Source organism: Nylanderia fulva, unplaced genomic scaffold, assembly GCF_048542155.1.
Source record: "Nylanderia fulva isolate GAGA-0341 unplaced genomic scaffold, ASM4854215v1 Scaffold12, whole genome shotgun sequence".
NCBI classification, from domain to species: Eukaryota; Metazoa; Arthropoda; class Insecta; order Hymenoptera; family Formicidae; genus Nylanderia; species Nylanderia fulva.
Genome location: NW_028189409.1, coordinates 4,406,961 through 4,430,956, shown reverse-complemented (window position 1 = coordinate 4,430,956; position 23,996 = coordinate 4,406,961). Strand labels below are relative to the sequence as shown.

Sequence of the window (23,996 nt, the reverse complement as noted above, 5' to 3'; positions counted from 1 at the left end):
GCAACGATCACGTTCATTCAAGGAGTTCCGCACGCGAGTCGCTGATAAATGTGCGGAACGGAACTGTCAAAAACGACCGTAAACACGAAGGAATTAGTTGTAAATAATAAACAATCTATATACATTCGTGAGCTCACTTGAGCTGAAAAATCTCGCGCATGTTAAAGTATTTTTCTTCATATGTTAATCGGTTCTTCTACCCTCTCGAAAATAGTTTGTTCTATTAAATAAAAAGCATAATATATTTGGATAATTTAATAATTATATATATCACACAAAAATGCGTTATAATTATAATTTATAATTATATAAATATTATAATTATAAAAACGGAATATTTAAAATTATACTGGAAGTAAGTACGATAAATTTTATTTATATGTTAAAGAATTGTAAAAGACTATATAAAGTATAAATTTGGGAAAATATCTTGGCAGCTTTTTTATATTTTTAGTTTGCAAATAATAAAAATGCAATAGAAACTACAGTTTGTAAGACATAGAAAATGAAGGATAAATATGTTTATTTGAAAAATTTATAGGAAAAACGACTATTTGTGGAAGCAAAAATCATGGAAATATAAAAAAAGTTGATAAAACGAACGAGATAATTTCCTGATATTGAATTTCCTGGTTTATTGCATTCTAAAGTGTTCCACTTTTCACGTCTTCCTGGATTTGTTATTATTTACAAATATTTACAAATAATATGCAAAAATAAATATTACAAAGTATTTCCTCTTTATAAATTCCGCCAAATCTTAAGCAAGAGAATTGCTACAAAATATTGTGTAAGAAGACGGTAATTTAAAAATGTAAACAATTTCAATCGGTGCATAATCAAAACGTATATATAAGTATAAAACAGTATAAATGAGTCGCACATTCAAAGATTTTCGTCCGACTGATTACACGAAAAATCTCGTAAGTTTTCACACACATCCTATATTGCCAAGTATATTCAACAGCTCTGAGTTTTATCAATTTTAATAATTTTTTCGAAAAGATTTATATAAGAATTCACGCTTTAGGGAATTCAGAATAATTTAATAATTAAATTTTTATTGTGTACTTATATACAGACTACAAGAATACATCTAATATTGCCAAGTATTTAAACAACTCTGGTTTTTATCAATTTTAATAATTTTTTCAAAAAGATTTATATAAGAATTCACGTTTTAGAGGATTCGGAATAATTCAATAATGAAATTTCCATTGTGTACTTATTTATAGACTACAAAAACACATTAATCTAACTTGTCAGAAAAGACGAGCGCAGGATGAGAATCCCGAGGAGCGCTCTATGCCTGTCGATCCTGGCGTGTAGCCTCTTGTTGGCGGTGTGCGACAAGCAGCTGCTACCGGAACTGTCATTCACCCTGTCGGGCTACAGCCTGGACTGGCCATGTCAAAGTACGAGAAACATCTACGAGACGAGTGGACGGTACATCGCCAGGAATGTCATCGGCACCAGAGCCCAGGTCTACAGGGAGGACATGATCGTGGCGATGCCTCGCTACAAACCGGGCGTGCCCTTCACCTTGGGTGTCATGTCCCTGAAGACAAAGGATTGCGCGCCGAAGGTGACACCGTTCCCCTGTTGGGCGATTCAGGAGGAGGGCAACTGCCAGGCCCTCCAGAGCGTCGTGGACATAACTCTGGACATTCAGGAAATCCTGTGGGTATTGGACGTTGGTATCGTAAACACTTTGGAGCAACCGATACGCAGATGCCCTCCGAAGGTCGTCGGAATTAACGTCAAGACCGGAAAGGTACGCAAATTAAAGACATTACAAGATTTCCAATATTTTTCCATATTTCATTTTCCATATTTTTTAAAATAATTAAGCTTCTATTTCTTGAGCAAAAATTATAAATATTTATTTCTGTTTAACGTTTTGATTGCAAAAGGAAAGATTTCATAGAACGAAAGCATTTCAATAAGTTCTAGATTATTTTGTGACAAAAGAAACAAGACTTTTTTTAATTAAGTAATTTAATTAAAGACATTACAAGATTTCTAATTTTTTTTTAAATAATTAAGTTCCTCTTTCTTGTGCAAAAATTATAAATATTTATTTCTGTTTGACGTTCTGATTGCAAAAGGAAAGATTTGATATAACGAAAGCATTTCAATAAGTTCAAGATTATTTTGTGACAAAAGAAACAAGACTTTTTTAAATTAAATAATTTAATTAAAGACATTACAAGATTTCTAATATTTTTTAAAATAATTAAGTTCCTCTTTCTTAAGCAAAAATTATAAATATTTATTTCTGTTTGACGTTTTGATTGCAAAAGGAAAGATTTCATATAACGAAAGCATTTCAATAAGTTAGATTATTTTGTGACAAAAGAAACAAGACTTTTTTAATTAAATGAATTAATTAAAGACATTACAAGATTTCCAATATTTTTTCAAAATAATTAAGTTCCTCTTCCTTGAGCAAAAATTATAAATATTTATTTCTGTTTGACGTTTCGATTGCAAAAGGAAAGATTTATTTCAATAAGTCCCAGCTTATTTTGCGACAAAAAAATAAGACCTCTTTAATTAAATGCTTTAATTAATTGCCTGGACATAAAAATTTTGTAAAAAATCGATGCATTCATAGACATCGAAAATGAAACTACTCTCGAGGGATGATTCATGTTAAGATATGGTTTCTCGCAGGTTGTGAAGGTGATCGACCTGAGTAACTTGGTGAACGACTTGTCTCGTTTGCAATATCTGACGATCGATTACGCGGAAGACGGGCAAGTGTACGTGTACATAACCGACGCCGCTTCCAAATCCATCATTGTTTACAACGTCACCGCGGATAAAGGATACAGAGTAATCCTTCCTAACGCCGTCACCTTCGGTGTTGACCGAAAGGATGTTCTCTACTTGACGTTGGTGAAGAAGAGCTGCGGAACCCCGGTGGTGTATTTCACTTATCTGGGATCCAACAGGCTTTTCGCGATCAAGGCCGAGAACCTGAGGAAAGGTCTCACCCAAGGAGCGGTCCTAGATGTCGGTCCGAAGCAACAGAAGCTGGTTCTCCTTGGCAGTGACAACGGCTGCGCCATTTTCTTCAGATACAAGGGTAAGTTTCTTTTCGCGAGCAAAATAATCAAATTAATTAATTAAAAAAAAAAGAAGAAAAATATTTGATACACAGAAGTCAGCTGTTTAAAGAAAGCTACTTATAAAGCTACTTATAAAGCTAATTTTAAAAAGCTACTACAATCTAATTAAAGTCTTTTTACATTAAACGCACGCTTTTATAGATTTTGCATCTTTTTTAAATAAGAAATGACTAATTTTCAGGCGAGTCCGATATCTACATGTGGAACAGCGAGACGCCCTTCAATCCGGAGAACTTCGTTCTAGTGCAAAAGGGCAACGATTGCCGACTGGCGACCCAGGTTGTTCCTGGATATAAGAGGCTTATGTGGGTTATCGAGAGTAACTTCCAGGATTATATTCAGAACACCGTGAGTTGCTCGGGTGCTTCCGTGGCCATTCATCCCTTGGTCAAATCTTGCGAAGAGTAGAAGCTGCTTGTCTCGAGAGCTTCTTCCTCAGGACCACTACGGCACGCGATTATACACAAAACTCGATGCTTAAGCAGAAATTGAAATCGATTAGTTTTGGAATGTGTTCAGAATTCGACGCGTTAGATGCGAAAAATGATACCTACACGTTTATTTATGGCAATGGAGATACGATAATAATTAATTAGCGCGAGGTGTACATTTTTCCGTATTTTTAGCATCGAAGATACGTGATTTCAGAGTAAAATTATATGTTGGTTCTAATTTCGACTTCTGCGTAGATAGAACAGTTAATGTCACGTTGTATTTTTTCTCGCGTCCGAAAAAACAATTACTCGGATGACGTTTCTTATAATAATTGTGACATTGGTTGTTCAAGCAATCAAATATTAAGTTTGAAGAAAAATAGAAAAACCGAATTCTATTTTGTCGCTGATCTAGTCATGTAATCGGCAGTTGTTCGCGCCTTGATTCTTTAGATAGCAAATGTAATTTGCGAATTAATTACTTAATGTAGATGTTGAAGCAATCAATCATGTATTTAAATAATTAGCGTATTTAGTTTTATCACGAATTAATATAGCCTTGACCGATGAGAGATTTTTACAAATCTCCATTTACTCTACACAATCCATGATTACTTGTAATCGTGGATCAGTTTACTTGGACAAATCGACCAGTGGCAAAATTATACTTGTATGGCATCGATGTACCATTTAAATCGACGCCGACAAACAGTTTTCACAACACGTGATTGTTTAGAAATTACAGTTATTTACTTCTGCCCTTGTTATCTTGCCAATGAAAATGATTTATTAGCATGTAATAAAGTTAATACGTTGACACCTTGTAATCATTATTATGTAAGTTGAAAAGAAAACAATGAGCTCAGCTAGTAAACGTCAGCTTATATAAACAGTTGCACGTGTGAAAGCCACGTGCTCCTTATGTAATTATTTATGTATATGTAGAACTTTATTTTTTGGTGAATATACATATATTTGAGATGGAAAATTACTGGATTTGGTAACGATTTTACAATGACGCAGCTTGTAAATTAAGATAACAAGAAGCCATAGTCTTATTGCGTACTTAAAAATAAGATTTACAAAGAAGTTTACACAGAGTCTATTCTTCATTATTGACTTATCATTATTATAATCTTGATTAGAAATTTTTCTCGATATGCAAAGCAATATTATTGTATAATTATATATTATATGCTGTATTAATATCAATAGCTTTCAGTTTTTAATCATTAGTGTTATGGCTATGTGTATTAAAAAATAATATATACATATATACATATATGTATATTTTTTTTTTAGAATCATTTATTTCGGCAAAATCGAGATCGATACTCAGAGAAAATTTAAATAATTTTTTTTTACTTTTTTGATGATATAATATTCTCTGTATACATAATAATGAATAAATAATGTATTTAAATTACAGAATTGAGCATTTACGAGTAAAATATAATAGTCTACGTCTACGATACGCATAAACAATATTTGTATAAACTATGTTTAATATGTTAACAATGAATAATTTACGAAACAAGCGGCTTAAATGATCAAAAATATATTTCGTTTATGTTCTACGTGGTGTAAACATGACACAGTTTTAACATTTTACGAGGCTACGATAAATCAACAAAAGATTCAATAACCTGAATTTCATATTGATAAAAAAATTATATATTAATACATATTATTATTATTACATTACATTAACACTATTTTATAATAAAAATTACTTTTTTTTATAAGACAGTCTATTTGTAGACAGTAAACAATAATTCATATAAATATAATTTAAAAATCTACAATATATTTCAGATTAATTAAAATATATAAATTAATTTTCTAATATATAATTATATTTCGCATTTAATTAAATAAAAATTCAAATTCCATTTAGCAGAAATCCAAATTTAGTAGAGATTTAAACCCTATTTATAATAAGGAATTCGTTTCAATTGTCATATATATGCACCTCGAAACAAGATATTAAAACATTGAAATGCATCTTATAAAAATAGTAGCATCAAATTAGAAAATAATTACCAAATGCAATTATATTTGGCATTTAATTTAATAAAAATTCAAATTCCATTTACCAGAAATTCAAATCTAACTTAGTAGAGATTTAAACCCTATTTATAATAAGAAATTCGTTTCAGTTGTCATATATATGCACCTCGAAACAAGATATTAAAACATTGAAATGCATCTTATAAAAATAGTAGCATCAAATTAGAAAATAATTACCAAATGCAATTATATTTGGCATATAATTTAATAAAAATTCAAATTCCATTTACCAGAAATTCAAATCTAACTTAGTAGAGATTTAAACCCTATTTATAATAAGAAATTCGTTTCAGTTGTCATATATAATATATGCACCTCGAAACAAGATATTAAAACATTGAAATGCATCTTATAAAAATAGTAGCATCAAATTAGAAAATAATTACCAAATGCTGAATGTAATAAACAAATTGTTTCTCATAAGAGCAATTTTTCAATTATCTCGCGTTGATATAGCGCGCCCTAATTTCAGCCGCGCGTAAAGCGCTCGAGCGCCAACAGATGGCGCTGACGTCGCGAAGAAGGAACTAGACCCCTGACCCTAGTTCGTGGCGAGAGGCGAGTGACGGCGTGGCTACCGCGCTTCTCTCACGCGATCGCGCGCGGTCTATGCCCCTGTACGTGTGTGCATGTGTGCGCGCGTGTGTACGCGAAATCGCGGAAGCCCCGTGTGTGATACGCGGCAAATGGCCGCCGTGGTGCAGTTTCCGTGCGAGGTGTTGCGCGAGGTACGACCGCGTTGGGCTGCGGGTGTCCGCGTAGGCGCGCGTCGCGGTTTACGGTGGTGGTGTTGTCGATCATCATCATCGTCATCGTTCTTCTCGTCGTCGATCACCAACGGGAACGGAAGAGGAAGTGGTGATCGCGCGGCAGCGTCGTCGTCGCGGTCGGCCGAGTAAGCGACCGACCACCGGGAAACGCGATGTGATGTGAGCGCGTCGTCGAGCGCGAAAGAACACGTCTCACGAAGCGAGCGAGAGAGAGAAAGAGAAAGAGAGAGAAAAAGAGATCGTCATCTCGCTGACGCGAGAGGCCAAACCAGGCCCAGCCAGCCACGGCTGGCGATGAACGTCGCAACGACCGCGAGTACGACGACGACGACGACGACGTCGGTGATGAAATCTGTGTCCGAGGGTGAGCTGGGCGTGGAGGAAGAGGTTAAACGTATGGAGTCGCGCGGCGCCACGCGGCTCAAGCGCACCTTTACACTGCCGAGAAACCCGTTTCAAAGTGCCAGCAGCAGGATGTCGCGGCGACGATGTCCGAAGCAGCCCCACTGCGACAATGTCGCGCCGACGTTGACGACGACGACGACGACGGAAGGCGGCGTGCAGCAACGGCAGAACGCGACCGGGAGATTGCACGGCGGCGGTCATCATCATCATCATCATAATCATCATCATAATCATCATCATCATCATCAGCAACAGACAGGCGGCACTGGTCATAACAATCAGCAGATCGTTCAGGACTGCTGTCAGGAGCGACAGACGCCGTGCGGTAAGAAGGTGTTCCGTCGACCCTCCTGGAGGAAGTTCATCAACAAGATGGTACGTCATATGTCAAACGTGGGCGCTCAGGGTCACAAGGCCGCCGCCGTAGCCGCCGCCGCCGCAGCTGCCGCCGCCGCCGCGTCGATCCATCATCAACGCGGCGACGACCTCGGGTCGAGCGCGGGCGACATCAGGGTGCCGCCGCCCCCGAGGCCGGCGCACATCCCGGCCGATCGGGTGCCGGGCGTGATAGGCCTACGTAATCACGGGAACACGTGCTTCATGAACGCGGTGCTGCAGTGCCTCTCGCACACGGACATCCTCGCCGAGTACTTCGTCCTGGATCAGTACAAGATTGATCTGTCGCGCCGCAACAAGCTCAATTCGAAGAAGTATGGCACCAGGGGCGAGATCACCGAGCAGCTCGCGCTTCTTCTCAAGGCCATCTGGAGCTGTCAGTACGACCCGGAGATGAGCACCGCGTTCAAGAGCGTCGTCGACAAGTACGGCAGTCAGTATCGCGGGAATCTGCAGCACGACGCCCAGGAGTTCCTCCTCTGGCTCCTCGACAAGGTCCACGAGGACCTCAACCAGGCGACCAAGAAGAAGTACAAGATCATCAAGGTAAGCTGATCGATTGTTATCTAAGATTTTCGCGAGTTTGGCGAATTTCATCGGGCGATCAAAAGTCGCACGTGTGACTGTCATTTTTGACGTTTGACAGTTCAGCCATATACTTTTTTTTATCACGCGTACATATTTTAAAGACAATCAGGAATTTACCTGGAATTATACGATAATGCTTAATCAATTCTTCGTATTTAATGTCCAGTTAATTTTTCTTCGCGAATTTTATCGAATGGTTAAAAAATCGCACACGTCATCGACTGTCATTTTTGACATTTGACAGTTCAGCCATTACTTTTTTTTTATCACGCGTAAGTATTTTAAAGACAACCTGGAATTATACGATAATGCTTAATCAATTCTTCGTATTTAATGTCCAGTTAATTTTTTTTTGCGAATTTTACCGAGTGGTTAAAAAATCGCACACGTCATCGACTGTCATTTTTGACATTTGACAGTTAAGCTACTTACATATTCTTTTTTTTTATTACGCGTATAATATATTTTAAAGACAATATTATCTGGAATTATACGATATTACTTAATTAAGTATTCTTCGTATTTGATGTTCAGTTAATTTTTCTTTGCGAATTTTACCGAGTGGTAAAAAAATCGCACACGTGACTGTTAATTTTGACATTTGACATAGTTAAGCTATATACTCTTTTTTTTTATCACGCATAGGTATGTATTTTGAAGACAACTTTATACCTGAAATGCGATAATACTTAATTAATTCTTCGTATTTGATGTCCAGTTAATTTTTCTTTGTCCTGTTTTAATGAACTGTTATCCAAGAGTGTTGCAAATTTTGCCGACTGATAAAAAGTCGCACACGTGGCTGTCATTTTTAACATTTGACAGTTCAGCCATACTCTTTTTTTTAACCACGCGTACATATTTTGAAGATAACTTTACCTGAAATGCAATAATGCTTCATTAATTCTTCATATTTGATGTCCAGTTAATTTTTCCTTGCGAATTTTACCGAGTAGTAAAAAATCGCACACGTGACTGTTAAGCTATATACTCTTTTTTTTATTACGCGTACGTATTTCCAGGTAATTCCAGGTAAAAACAACTTTACCTGGAATTATACGATAATGTTTAATGTGTTCTTCGTATTTGATATTCAGTTAATATTTTTCCTTCTGTTTTAATAACGTATTGTCTAATTTTCACGAGAGCCAAATCTCCATAATCTAATTTCCATCTCGCGACATCACTTTTGATTTAAACCTGTCTATATATCATGGCATTTTTTTATTACGCGGGAAGGTATTATTGCTCCCTTTTATTTTTAGACGTCGCCGGTCGTGTTGTCGAGCATATTTTTAGTAATATCGAAGCGAAAGGTCGTATGAGAAAACGAAAATGACGTGTGTATTCGCGGCTATTCATATAAAAATGCTCGACGGCATCTTGACCTCGAATTAAAAAAAAACTGTGCCATGGTATGTTTTTATCATTGACGGGAGGAGGATATAATAATAAGTAGTAATGGCCATTTGAAAGAGAAAAATGTCGATGCTTTATTTCTTCAAAATATGCGCTATTATTATATTTGATAAGAAAACGTTTTAATATCATGAATGTAATTAAAACTGTTTTAATTCTATTTCGAAATTATTTACAATTATATAATATAATTTTGAACCATTAATTATTAGACGAATTTTTAAAAAGTAAACAGATCAAGCTGCAGTTATCTTACCATTGCATTTAATATATATTATTTATATATTTAATATATTATATATATTTTTTAATATATCGATAATATAATCTAGCATTACCTTAAATATATATTATTTATATTTAATTTATATTAATATACACATTTTTTTAATATATCGATAATTTAATCTAATACATCGATAGATGAAGGACCCAATATCGAAAGAATTAAAAGTAATTAATTACACACTTCTATATAATAACTTTGGATCATTAATTATTAGACGAGTTTTGAAAAAGTAAATAGACCGAGCTGCAATATATTACTGCATTTAATATATATTATTTATGTATATATATTTTTAAATATATCGATGACATAGTCAGATACATCGATAGATGAATATTATTGACCCAATATCGAAATAAAAGGAAAGAAAAGCGCATCGACACTTTCTAATATTAAAATAACTGCATCATCTCTTAGTAAAATCCGTAGAAACGCAGACAGGACGGATATATAATAATTAAAGGCGAACACGTGGTAGCCGTTTAAAAGCATAGCGGACAATTAACTGCATTCCTTCGATGGTAATTTAATCGTCGAGCTGGTCGTCACGACGAAAGAAACTTTCTTTTTGGCTCGTCGTGGCCAGCGATGTGAGAAACGCTCGACGAAAGTCGCTTCAGTCCACATATTTCTCTCTTTCTTTCCTTCCTTTCCTTCTTCTCTCTCTCAAATTGCGTGCGTAGGCACGATTGCACACGATGCACGATTTTTACGTTGACAATCTCTCTCTCTCGCGTGACGAGGCGACGTCTGTTTTCGACTCATCTCGAATCGTTTCGCCGAGAATGGACGAGCCGAGAATAATTCCGTGGTGTGTGGGTGCCTTAATCTTAAATTCTAAACACATTTATCTGTCGGGGAAAACCCGGAAACGCGATAACAAAAGGCAGACGTAGGCTAAATAAATGCACGGATTTTGTTTTCGCTTTTTTTTGAATTTCATTTTTAATTATTTTTTGTTTTTAACATAAAATCGATATAGGTTCCAATTTTGTTTCTATATATTATTCTACTTTATATCGATAGCTGGTGATCGCCTTTTGTAAAATTATTATTTATCTTTTGCTCAGTTTCCCGACACTTATCCTTGCGTCCTTCTAAAAATATCATAAATTTCCATTTTTACGATATTGTATGATCCTTTTTTTTTGTACCAGATTTGGAAGAGTAAGAATGAGAGCAAAATATTGGAAAAAAGAAAATAGAAGGAAGAGAGAAAGCGCGCGATGTGTTTCAAAAGTTAATATTCTATTTTAATCGTTGAAAAAGTAATTAGATTGTTTTTTGAAATATTAATAAGTTCTCAAAAGCAGAAATGGATACGTGAGTTATTCGATTAATTTTTATTTATTTTGTTATTAAAATTCCATTTACATTTTCATTAAATGTATAAGTATTCATATAATTTATATGTAATTTACATTCAGTCTTGATCGTCAGTTTTTTAATACAATTTTTAAAACTAAACTCTTGTGTATACGATACAAAAATTTTATTCATATCAATATTTACAATTATTTAAATAATTTGTAATAAATAATCGATGGCGAGAATATTTTCCGGATATGTATATACAAATGTATATTTGTTGCGAATAAATTATAAACTGTCTCTTTTCTTATTTGTTATTCAAATAAAATCTTGTCCAGTATTTCTGCTCAAATAAATATACTTATTCGATGATTATATAAATAAAACGGGTTGCTTGATAGACTTGGCTTTATATTTTATTACTTCGCGAATTAAGTCAGTCGAAACGATCAGCAGCACATGGAGACCTTAACCCAAATTGTTTTACATTCGAAAATACATACTCCGTTTTCCAACATCGAAGGTAGACAGTATAAGAATAAAATATCGAGATGGAAGATAAGAAAGAAGATGAAGAGATGATGTTTAACTTAAAAAAATATTACGTGACACACAAAAGAATTGCTGTGGCCTTCTACTTTTTTAAGTAATTACTAGAGTCTGTCAGATGATTGCAACATAGTAATAATTGTAAAAAAATTACATATACATATATATAATGAATTATTACAATTTCTATAAAACGTTTATAATTAATAAATTGCTTATTTAAAAAATCTTATAAAATCATTCCGATTAAACGTGACGATTATTTATCAATTAATTATTATTACTGACAATACGTGTTATAAAATCGTTTTTAATGTCATAATTATCACTTATCATTATCACCATCATTTATATCATTGAATAATATCGGTGATTATATCGCGATTTTTTCAACTTATAAATAAAATAATCCCTTTAGTATAGAATAATACCAAGAAAAAGAAAATAGAAATATCATAAATTTAATAATCTGGTCAAAGTTATTTTTCTATCCGCACACTAAGGGGGAGATATAAAAATAGCAATTTAGATATCTTGTAAATTATATGCGCAAACAGACGCGTTTGTTGCATTCTGATATATCTTAATTTTTTAGCGATTATTCATCTCCTATTTTATCTTATCATTCGGTTCTCGGTTACGTTTATAAATCGTTTGTCGAGCCAGCGAGATAAGATTGTTTTCTTCTACCGAAGAGTCCGATAATTCGATTCAAGTATCAATAAAGTATGACATTTCGTCGCTTATTAGAGAAGCTATATTTGAAATCACGAAAAAGAATTTAATTTATTAATTATTCACTAATCGTTCGTAGGTATTTTTAAATTAAATATGCATTAATCGATCATATTCTGAATGAGTTCAAAATGAAGACTCCGATATTAAATTAAGGAATTAAAGATTAAACGATGAAAATTGCTGCAAGGCTGACTAGTTGACACTTTCATACGAGATTAGTTTAATTTAAAAACGAGATTAAATCTAATATAATTATCACAATCACACTCGTAATTATATATAATTTTATTTTTAGAGATAATATGATTACACTTTACTCTCTCTTTCTCTTATCTTGCAAAATACATTATTTATTTTATATACTTGCAAAAATTAGCTTAAACAATGCTTTCCCACCGATGCATCTACGCATGCATATTTTTCACCATCGAGACCATTAGAGATACGAAGTTAATGGACCCAATATTAATTAAAGCGGATGCTTAATCATCTTTATCTCGCTATTATCCATGAAACACGAGGGTGATACGCGGGATTATCAGCGCGGTGCAGGCATTTTTTTTTTCTTCTCGGATTTCGAACGAAAAGAGTGTGTACCTCGTCGCATATTTTTCTCTGTGAGGAATGCCTCTCGAGAAACCACGTACATACACACATACGTATGCGCGACATACATTCGCGCGAAACGTCGCGTCGTGTCGCGTCTCCGCAAAGTCGAGCACCGAGGAAACCGGAGTCGAACCAGGGAGCCAGTACCGTAACGAGGACCGGCCTTGAATGGGGCCACGGAGATCCAGTTATCATTACCAGTTTGCATTACCGTGTGCTTTTTGCGAATTACAACGCGTATATGTGATCTTAACTACTGTCATCCGGCACCGAGATGCACCTCGCGACGCTCATTTTCGCACTTTACGTACTTTACAATTGGACAACTTTGTTTTAATAAATAATTTGACACGGAAAGAATTTTCTCTTAGAATTTATTACCTTGAAAATCACGGTAATCGTATTGGATGAATTTTATAAGAGCTTCTTTAATCAATATTTATTTACCACAATAAAAATATTAATGTTCTACTACAAGAAGATGTAAAATATGTTCGATTAATTTTACTATGTACGTATTAATATTTTCGCACTTTACGTACTTTACAATTGGACAACTTTGTCTTAATAAATAATTCGACACGAAGAGAATTTTCTCTTGAAATTTATTACCTTGAAAATCATGGTAATCATATTGGACGAATTTGATAAGAAGCTTCTTTAATTAATATTTATTTACCACAATAAAAATATTAATATTCTACTACACGAAGATGTAAAATATGTTTGATTAATTTTACTATGTACATATTAATATTTTTTATGGTGGTAAATATTAATCAGAGAAACTCTTATAAAATTCTTCCAATATTATATATTGTCCCACGATTACCATGATTTTCAGGGTAAATTCTAAGAGAAAATGATCTCCGTGTATAATACACGCGCATACATGCATTGAAATATAATTTTATTTCTCAACATGGTCCGTTTTTTATTTTATATACACAACTGAAAAATTGTTATTTTGTTAATTAAACCTATATTAGTATTTAAGTCAAATATGTTTTATATTTAATATTATATTTAATTTAAACATTTCCATATATTTAATAAAGTAATATTTACTTGAACGATTTAGTCAAGTTAACAATTTTTTTTCAGTGTACACATATTATAGAATTAATAATTTGATAATTCTGTGAAACTGATAAATAATATTGATTCTATTCCCATAATAAATTTCTTTTAATTTGTCAATTTTTATTATTGAATAATGTGCTTCGGTAATAATCGATGGCTTATATGTTAGATTAATTGTGAAAGAGAAATAATAAAAACTTATTAATATAATTAATTAAAATATAAATCCTATATTAAATTCAAATTATGCTATTAAAAGAAAAAATAACTTTAGCCTCTTATTATTGCGATATAATGTATATACTAATTTTAATAATTTTTAATTCGAATTAAAATTGAATCACAAAGTAGCAAAAAGTCAATGACCCCTTCGCAACTCTTGTTAACAGTTAAAATTTAGGTAAATATATTTTTATTTGAGAAGATTATATATGTATACATATATTGCATAAACGGACACTTAATTCAGCTATTCGGTAGTATGAATATATGCATAATTTATTTTCTAGTAAAAGGAGAAAAAAAGAGCGGGAAAGGAGTCAACACATGTAATATAGTTAGCAAAATATTTACATAACTTTATTTATAGTAAACGTTCGCATCAGAGCAGCTCGGATGCAGGGAAAAACAACGTCACGCCCATCATCCTTCATACACGCGACGGTGATAAAAAATTATGCCATTTCTGCGCATATTTCGAATTCTGTGCATCGATATAATTATGTACATACACGCACGATCCGCGTATTCGAAGGCCGAAACTCTAATACATTATACTAATCATAAAAGTCGTGCACGATCAGCAAAGTATCACATTTACGACACACACATACACACATCGATCTTTTTCATTAAGTACGAGCATGAGGCAATTAAATCGTCAAATAATAAGTTTACTTTGTAAATATCTCTCTTAGTATATTAAAAAATTGACTGCAAATATTTGGCAAACTTTAATTATTAGATCGTTCTTGTATATGAAACATTATACAATACAAGAAATACGACGTTCTTATGAAGTAAATATTTTTTTTGTATCTAACAATTAAAGATTATTTTATAAAGTATAAAATATAGATATTTATTGCAAGTTAAAATTTTATATAAATCTAAATCGTAAGAAGGCGTGAAGAGCTAAACGCGGATGTTGTTATGGAAACAAATCGTGCACAAGGTACATATCACTCTTGGTGTACTAACCAAGACTTTGAAAATTGAAACAATCTCTTACTTGAGATTTCATTTCAAAAACCCCTTGACCCCCCTTATCGAAATAAATAATTAAATGCGAGAGAAAAATATAGATCCGAAAGTCGCTGAATCGGGAATCAGCGACTCCTCGATTCAGCGACTTTCGGATCTATATTTTTCTCTCGCATTTAATTATTTATGTCGATAGGGGGTCAAGGGGTTTGTGAAATGAAAACTCAAGTAAGATATTATTTCAATTTTCAAAGTCTTGGTTAGTACACCAAGAGTAATGTGCCTTGTGCACGATTTGTTTCCATAGCAACATCCGCGTTTAGCTCTTCACACCTTCTTACGATTTAGATTTATATTTATATTACAGAGCCTGTTATTGAAACTTAGTTGTTTAAAATTTTATTAAAATTTGAACGTACTGCGAGAAAAATCATGTCATGTTAAAGAGTGATTGTTGATATAAAATTGACATGCAAACATATAATATTTTATTCATCTAATTTATTCAGATTATCTGAATACGCATCATCAGTAAACAATTCCGTTCATGAGAATACACACAATTGCATTAAACAGATTAAAAAAATAACAACTATAACACATTAATGCTCTCAATGTGAAAATTATATTTGAACGGGCAAGTAAGGGTCAAATACGGATGTCAGTGTCCGTCAATTTCAAGGAAGAGTTAATTTTTCGTTGGAACATTCATGACAGGAAACTAATTTCTCTTAGACGACATCAAAAAATTAAAAAAGAAACGATTCGAGATTCTATTTTATTTATTTTATTTTTAGAGGACAGAGAAGTTTATTAAAAATAAAATCTCCAATTGAAATGTATTTAATTTCTTCGTACTAAGGAAAATTAGTGTTCTATGCATAACGAATCAGTTTCAACGAAAAATTAATTCTGTGACATTTGCATCTGAGCTCTTTAGTTGCTTGTTGAACTGAAATAAGATTAAAATATTATTTTTAATCTGTTAACAATTATGAGAAATATCAAAAGGAAGATCAATGGCAAAAATTTATACACTGAGAAAAAAAGTTGTTAACGTGACTAACAATAAGTCGTTCAACTAATTACTATTTTGTTAATTGAACATATTTAGAAATATTTTAATTAAATACAACATATTAAATCTAACATAATGTGTATTTGACTTAAATATTTGTATATATGTTCAATTAACAAAATAGTAATTGAACGATTTAGTCAGATTAACAACTTTTTCTCATTGTGTAGGGGATATACAGAGTGTCCCAAAATTATCGGACACTCTGTTAATAGGAAGATTCCCAAGATTATTTGGAGACGATTTTTCCTCAGCAAAAATGTCGAGGGAGGTCATCATTTTTTGCATGTTCTCAATTTTTGCCATCGTGTATCTTTGTAACTAACAATAAGCCTTAAATTAAAATTCTATTAAAGTAAACTACCTGAAATTAATTGAAGAATGTGATTTTGTGAAATTTTATTTCCACAAGGTTTAATTTGCAAAAAACCCTTTATATTCGACCGCTTATGACTCAAAAAATTATTGATGCCGCGACATTTTTGCTAAGGAAAAATCGTCTCCAAATAACCTGAGGAATTTTCATATTAACGGGGTGTCCGGTAATTTTGGGACACCCTGTATATTACTCACATATACACACAGATCGAGATGAATCGTATGTAACATTTGGTACATGTACGAGTCTCCAGTACAGATGTACTGACCTGACATTGACCAATTGTAAGCTCCACGTAAGTCGTTCCAGTCGTACGCATCGGAAATTACTTCCGGCAACCGGATCGTTGATACATCCTGCGTGACAAGTCAGATAATTATTCCATTTTGTGGTTTTTCGTCGCGTGTTATAAATTACACGGTTCTGAAGAGCCGTTCAAGTGGATATCCCGAACGGCGATGCAAAGTGTTATCAGTTTGCGGTATTTCGCGTTAACGATTCTGTCGTCGATAATCCTTAGTATTGAAAAAAAATCTCTGAGGTACTTAGTATTACATAAGCTTTTGGAACATTTCAATGTAGTTTTACATTAGTATCACGCGATTATATCAAAAGTCTTTTCATGTTACATGAATGTTACATGATGTTTGTAGGAAAAATACATATAAAAATGTATAACTTTGTATAGCGATTTTATTTCACGAATCTGACAAAATGAGAATCGTTTTTTTACTTTCTTTTTATTCTGCATATGAAATTATATTTTTCAATTTTATTTTATTATATATTTTATTACATATATTATTATACTTTACACTTTTTGATATTTCATTATTCGAGTATATAAAATTTTATATTCGTGATATTTAATTTTCATAATAAATAGTACTCACTTAAAATTATTGAATTTTATTTGATTTAATATAATATTTTGTAAGAGTTTCTTTCATGTAAGAGTTGCATATCTCTTTCATTTATGGCAACGAAATTTACATAATACGCATAAGATGTGCGAAATAACTTCTATATAACTTTTCTATATAAGTTTGGTAGCATCTTCAGCAAGTTCAAATAGTTGTAGACAAGTTTTCTACCACCTGTGTTGAACGCGCGATATACCGCTACTTTGCGCATTCGTGAGATCAAGTTTTTATAGTTCTTTATATAAAATTGCTCGTTCTCATATCGACACGAGCTAGTCAAAGACTATAAAACAGACGCAACTTTGAATACTTATTGTCCTATTAAGAGGAACTTTCACGCGATATCTTTCGTCGTATCTTATGCTATTACTGTATTTTATTAAAACTAGGCGAAATATGTAGAATAAACGAGTTACACGGTAGATATTTTATTTTATATATATATGTATATATATATATATAGGAATGGGAGCGTAAATTATCTCTTCTGTGATACTTTTTCTTGTTCAATTCGAATATGATTTGATTGATTAAATTTTATTTGACAAAGTTAAAGCCTTATTGATTTGAGATTATTATTTACGCCAGCTGCTCCAGATCTGCATGATAAAATCAAATTCTTGAAATATTTAAAATAAATATTTACGCATATTGCGCAAATGAACTCTCGCGAATAATGATAATAAAATTATCGGCAGATAGCGTCGCGTGAGCTTTAATTACATACGCACGTTAAATCATTTAGTTACGTCAAACTGCAAATTGCAAAAAACATTACTATAATTATCTATGTGTTATTATAATTTTATAGGTTTTTTTTGCAAATTTTCTTTATCCGGATTTCCGCACAAACTGATAAAATAAACTTTTAAAGCTGATATTCCCGATGACATATATATGTATATAAATAGTAAATCGTACACGGAGAGAATTTTCTCTTAGAATTTATTCTGAAATTCATGATAATCGTGGGATAATATGGTATTGGAAGAATTTTATAAGAGCTTCTCTGATTAATATTTGACATAATAAAAAATATTAATATCTATCACAAGATATACAATAATGTTTGATTAATTGAAAAATATATTAAAAACTAATAAAAGCTTATGATTCTTTAAATGTTTTAAATGAATAGAATAAAGATGCCAAAAAAGTGATAAAAAATATTTTATATAAATACAATACAAGCATGCAGTATAATATTTTTAATTCAGCTTAATCATGATAATTTTAACACGCAATGTGGTAATTTTCGGCTTATTATCAAACATAAAATTTGTAATGAATTTTGCGGTAAAATATATATATATATATATATGACGAAAAATTCTCTCTATGTGTATTTCATAAATTCATAATAAATTCTTGGATCTAATCGAGTCGCGCAAATGATGAATCTCCTGACGTTAGATCGCTAAACGCGACGTTAATGAATGCATAGATTTAACACATCGGTGACAATTATTGCGAGTTCGTTAGAGCCACGTTCGTCGGCACTTTTCTCTGATGTTCCGCGTCTTCTCCCTTCCAGCGAGAAGAGCCAGGAGGCGAGGAGATGCGGCACCGACGCGGAAAAGGGAGTTGTCAAGCGGCGGTGATCTATTAATAGCTTTACAAATGATTGTCGTTATGCACCTTGAAGCGATAACCGAGTTTCGCGTTAACGCAACGGACGACGTGGCCGATCGCGCGAACCGATTTGCATTCGCCGATTGCTATTGTATGTCTTCGTGTATTAGATCTCTCAGACGCTATAAAAAAATTATTTCATTAGGTTGAACAAAAAAATGACACTATTTTTTTCACAATTTTTTTGTAATTTTATTAATTTTTGACGGCGAATAATAATTTAATTTTTTTAACATAGTCTAATTTTTTTTTGTCTTTTCGCAGAACTCATTCGGCAGACCCGATGACATCGTCGCCGCCGAGACCCTGGCGAATCACGTGAGATGCAACAACTCCTTCGTACACGCCGTGTTTCAAGCGCAGTTTCGCTCCAGCTTGACCTGTCCGAGATGCCACCGACAATCGAACACCTTCGATCCTTTCCTCTGCGTCTCGGTACCGGTGCCGCAGAATCATCGTCAGATGAATCTCTACGTGAACGTCCTCTACACGTCTCAGCAACCGCGGCAAGTCAAAATCGGCGTGAGCGTGAATCAAGCGGCCAACGTGAGAGAGCTGAGAGAAATCCTGGCTAGCGACACCGGCGTGGACGAGAATCACATGTTATTGACCGAGATCCATGACGAGGGATTTCACAGGTAAATGACGGTTGACAGAGAGACAACGAACTTATAACTGCAAAAATAATTTTTTTTTCTGCGTAAATTGAAGCAAGTCTCTCTAAAAAGCTTGTAGCTCTTGCACACTTTATTAATAATAAATAATAAAAAATATAAATACTATAAATAAATAAAATATAATAAAAAAATAAGAGATATATCTCGTGTTTTTCTCCGCAGAACCTTCTCCGACTGTCAACCTCTATCCGTGATCATGGAGAACGATCCGCTTTACTGCATCGAGCTACCGCAGTTGAAAGAGCCTACGGAACAAGCGTACATCTTGTTGGTGTGGATCAACGTTCTCGTGAAAGGGGATCTGAAACAGCGATTTGGCAGTCCGTACACGATGCAAGTATCGCGCGAAACGTCGTACGAGGATCTGCAGAAATTACTGCTGAAAGAGATGCACAGCACACTGGCGGATGATGTTCTCACGACGAGTCAGAGCCCGGGACTTTTCAACATTCGCGTGGCGGATCCGGCTGCGACGCCGATTCAAGACGAACATCCCTGTATCGATCCCTGCGTGGAACACCCGCTCTATACGGAGCAGATCGAGCAAGCGTTGGCACTCTGCGCGGACGATTCCGGTCCACAGCATGTGAAACTGATTCTCGAATGGGACGAGGCTACCAAGCGTAATATTATACAGGACGACAGCGATCAGATTGAGGAGCACGCCAGCGTGAAACAGTTAAAAACCAATTCCGAATTGGGTGGTGCGGTCACCTTGGAGGAATGTTTCGATCTGTACACGCGAGCGGAGATACTGGGCGCGGAGGACGCGTGGCATTGTCCATATTGTAACAAGAAGCAAGAGGTTGTGAAAAAACTGGGTCTTTGGTCGCTGCCCGATATATTAGTCATACACTTGAAAAGATTCCGTCAGCAATCTAAACAGCGGTCAACGTCTAAGTTAACAATGTTGGTAGATTTTCCTTTGTACGGTTTCGATATGACACCGCATCTGGCTCACAATGGCGTTCAGGCGACACATAACAGCGTCACCAGTCTGGGCGGCCTGGGCTGGTCACCTTGGAAGAAGCCACGACCGCGGCAACACAATATCCCCAAATACGACGAGAACGTATATGATCTCTACGCAATATGCAACCATCACGGACAAGATCTTCAGGGCGGACATTACACGGCGTTCTGTCGAAATCCGTACGACACGCAGTGGTACTGCTTCGACGACACGCGCGTGGAAGCGGTGAACGACACGAATCTGATCACAAACTCAGCGTACATGTTGTTTTATCAACGAAGAGGCTTGTCCAACAACTCCACGGGAAATTCATCTGCGGCGTCCACGAGCTCGGCCGGTTCCGGTCTAGATCATTGGGTATCGAAAATGCCGCCGTTTTATTTCAACAATAAGAGCACTAGTGACGTAACGAACAATAAACAAAGTAAATCGCAAGAGATACTGTGCCAGGAGAAGATTGTGGAGGAGAAGAACATGACTAATTTCACTAGAGGTTGCGGTAATTACGCAACTTTACAGCCAAAGAAGAGGAACGCGGCGACGGAAACCGATATCGGGCAGATGGATCACTATTCGGACGATGAGGCACCTTGTAGAAGAGAATGGGTATGTAATTTGCATATCTATCGTTAAATACATTCATCGGAAAAGTAGTCATATCTCATTGTTTTATTAATATTAAATAAAAGAAGAAAGAATCTAATTAATATGACTAATCCAATAATCTTTAATAATCATCTAAATTAATATTTAATTGCAGGCCTCCCCGAAACCGGTGCGAAAGACTTCATCCATTACACTGACGCCGCACATACCGTCAGCAATAATTCAGAATGCTAGTAGTGATCCGAATACAACCGTTATACACGAGTCGACGTTGTAACACACGATATAAGTCAGACTGAGATGTCTGGCTCGAGCGATGCTCAATGTACAGTGCCTGGTGTGTCATGATGTTTGAATAACATCGAGTGGGGTGAGATAAAAAAAAGACAGACAATTCTGGTAAAATATAAATTCGTTATTTTTCGATTACCGAACGAGGAGCGATACATTATAGAGACATTGAAAAAAATCGTTCCTCTGCTTCGAATTTATATAGACTTTTTTTTCGTACAGAGACGCTGAGATAACATGGATTTTCAGCGACATGCTTCTCTCTATCGCCTGTTCTTTCGGGAAGTGTAATAAGTTTACATGCAGGCGATCTTTTGAGGATGATAGAAATACGAGGCATTAGTAATTTTTGTAATTGTAATACCATGTTTATATACAGAGCTCGCGTGGATTGTATTATATGATATAGCTGCTAAAAAGATAGCTTTTTAAAAAAAGACGAATCTTATACTCAAATATATAAAGAATTACGTATTCTTAAGGGAGAGAGAAAGAGAAAGAGAGAAGAAGAAACCTCTAGTGTTTATATAATACATAATTAGAATTTCAATAGGCAACTAAATTCTACATTGTGTCCAGAGGAAGGAAATATATTTTCCAGAGCGGTTTCGTGCAATTGTGTAAAGCGTTTAAATATATTATGTCAACGTAAACACGTCGTAAGCATTGTGTCATCTTACAATGAAAGTATATGACAATAACAAAAAACTTATACATTATTAATTCTGCGTTAATACATGTTTTCTTTACAATATCGTTCGTTTCTGGACATACTGTGTAACTATATTGACCGTTGCTTTAAATCTATGTTTAACTGTAATATTTATATTAATACCTGTATCATGTCTCCACTAGTGGCCTTATCTAAATAATTAATACTGATACACACGACATTATTAAGCATATTACTCATATATTACTTATTACTTATAAGCGGTTTATTTTAGATACAGAGACTTCGTTTTGCAAAAGTCATCGAATTATATTAGTTTCGCAAGTTTCCTTCTCTAATTTTCATTGTTTAGAAACAGCAGTAAGTTACAGTTTATATTACAAACCATCATTCGAGTTCTTCCAACGACTGTGTGGACACAATACTCCACTGATGCAAAAAGGCATAATTAGTTTATGAAGAACATAGAGATCAAGACAAAAAGAGAGAGAAGGAGAGGGAGAAAATGGTTTTTCTATATGTAATAAAAACATAAATCTGCGGTTCGTTTTTTATCGCGATTAAATATTCAATCTCTCAATTTTAACAATCATTCCAATTGGATATTGAATAGAGTGTGAACATGAGCGAAAAGAGTGAAAGAGCAAGAAAATATGTTTTATATATATATATATATATCATAATATATATCATAATATATTATTATAATATATAATATATATTATAATAATATTATATAATATATATATATATATATATATATATATTATAATAATATATATTATATTATAATATATATATATATATATTAGTATATATATATATGTGTGTATAAATATATATATATATATATATATATATATATACATTTGATTATATTATATATAGCGAGCAAAGGATATTTAAGTTATTCTATTAATTAACATTTATTACTAGTCACACGTATTATGAGCACGGGTAGGAAGTGTATGTAACGATGATTATCAAACGATGTAAATCATGAGATTCACGCGCGACTTACTACCCGTTATTATAATGATTTTAGAAATTGCTGTAAATTGACTGAAGAGAAGAATCTATACACATATTATTATAATTAATATTATTATTTACTCTTTCGTTGGAATAAGAGTAGAAAATGTATATATGGAGAGAAATGTCATTCCACTTTATGCACATTTGCATATGTAACTTTGTCGGTTTTCGATTTAATGGCTTTTCGTGTCACACTCGTCGTGCGTTGCATTTTGTTACACATTTACAAGAAAGAATGAAAGAAAGATATCATGATGATATACATCCTACATTGCGTACACATATGCATCCCTTGTCTTTTTGAATATCTTTTTAGGTTTAATGCTAACTAATGCGCGTGCAAAGTTCTTATTGTGACCAAATAAAACGGGACTCTTAAGTAATTAAGACACTGCAACACTGATATCTCTTATCGACGATATGGCAGAAGTGATGAAATAATTTGACGAAAAATTGAAAATAAACACAACATGAAACAAAACAAAAATATGTAATATTTCTCTTCTTCAAGTATAATTTTATTCAAAAATTAATCATATAAATTTATTGTGTTTAAATGTGAAATTCTTATTTATTAGATTGTGTTTTATTTTTCATATGATTTACAATGCAATTAAGATTGTAATGTTTTTTTTTTAAATTATAAACTCGTAAATATATATATATATATATTTTTTTCTATTTTTTTATTCCATTTTTCTTCACGTATCTGACGTATCGACAGTATCGTG

The 23,996-nt window shown here is 33.7% G+C and overlaps 2 protein-coding genes across 2 annotated transcripts; both read left to right on the top strand.

The window, feature by feature from the left end:
- Nucleotides 1–402: 402 nt before the first annotated feature.
- Nucleotides 403–4,556, top strand: yellow-g (L-dopachrome tautomerase yellow-g). The gene is made up of 4 exons (XM_029308153.2): nt 403–923; nt 1,236–1,774; nt 2,677–3,091; nt 3,316–4,556. The coding sequence occupies exons 2-4, from the start codon at nt 1,283–1,285 to the stop codon at nt 3,540–3,542; spliced, it is 1,134 nt and encodes a 377-aa protein (XP_029163986.1). The 5' UTR covers nt 403–923; nt 1,236–1,282; the 3' UTR covers nt 3,543–4,556.
- A 1,676-nt stretch (nt 4,557–6,232) lies between these two features.
- On the top strand, nt 6,233–23,534 carry LOC114935277 (ubiquitin carboxyl-terminal hydrolase 31). The gene is made up of 4 exons (XM_029308057.2): nt 6,233–7,755; nt 19,275–19,648; nt 19,850–21,266; nt 21,421–23,534. Exons 1-4 carry the CDS (start codon nt 6,703–6,705, stop codon nt 21,541–21,543), a joined length of 2,967 nt encoding a protein of 988 aa, XP_029163890.1. The 5' UTR covers nt 6,233–6,702; the 3' UTR covers nt 21,544–23,534.
- Nucleotides 23,535–23,996: the final 462 nt, after the last annotated feature.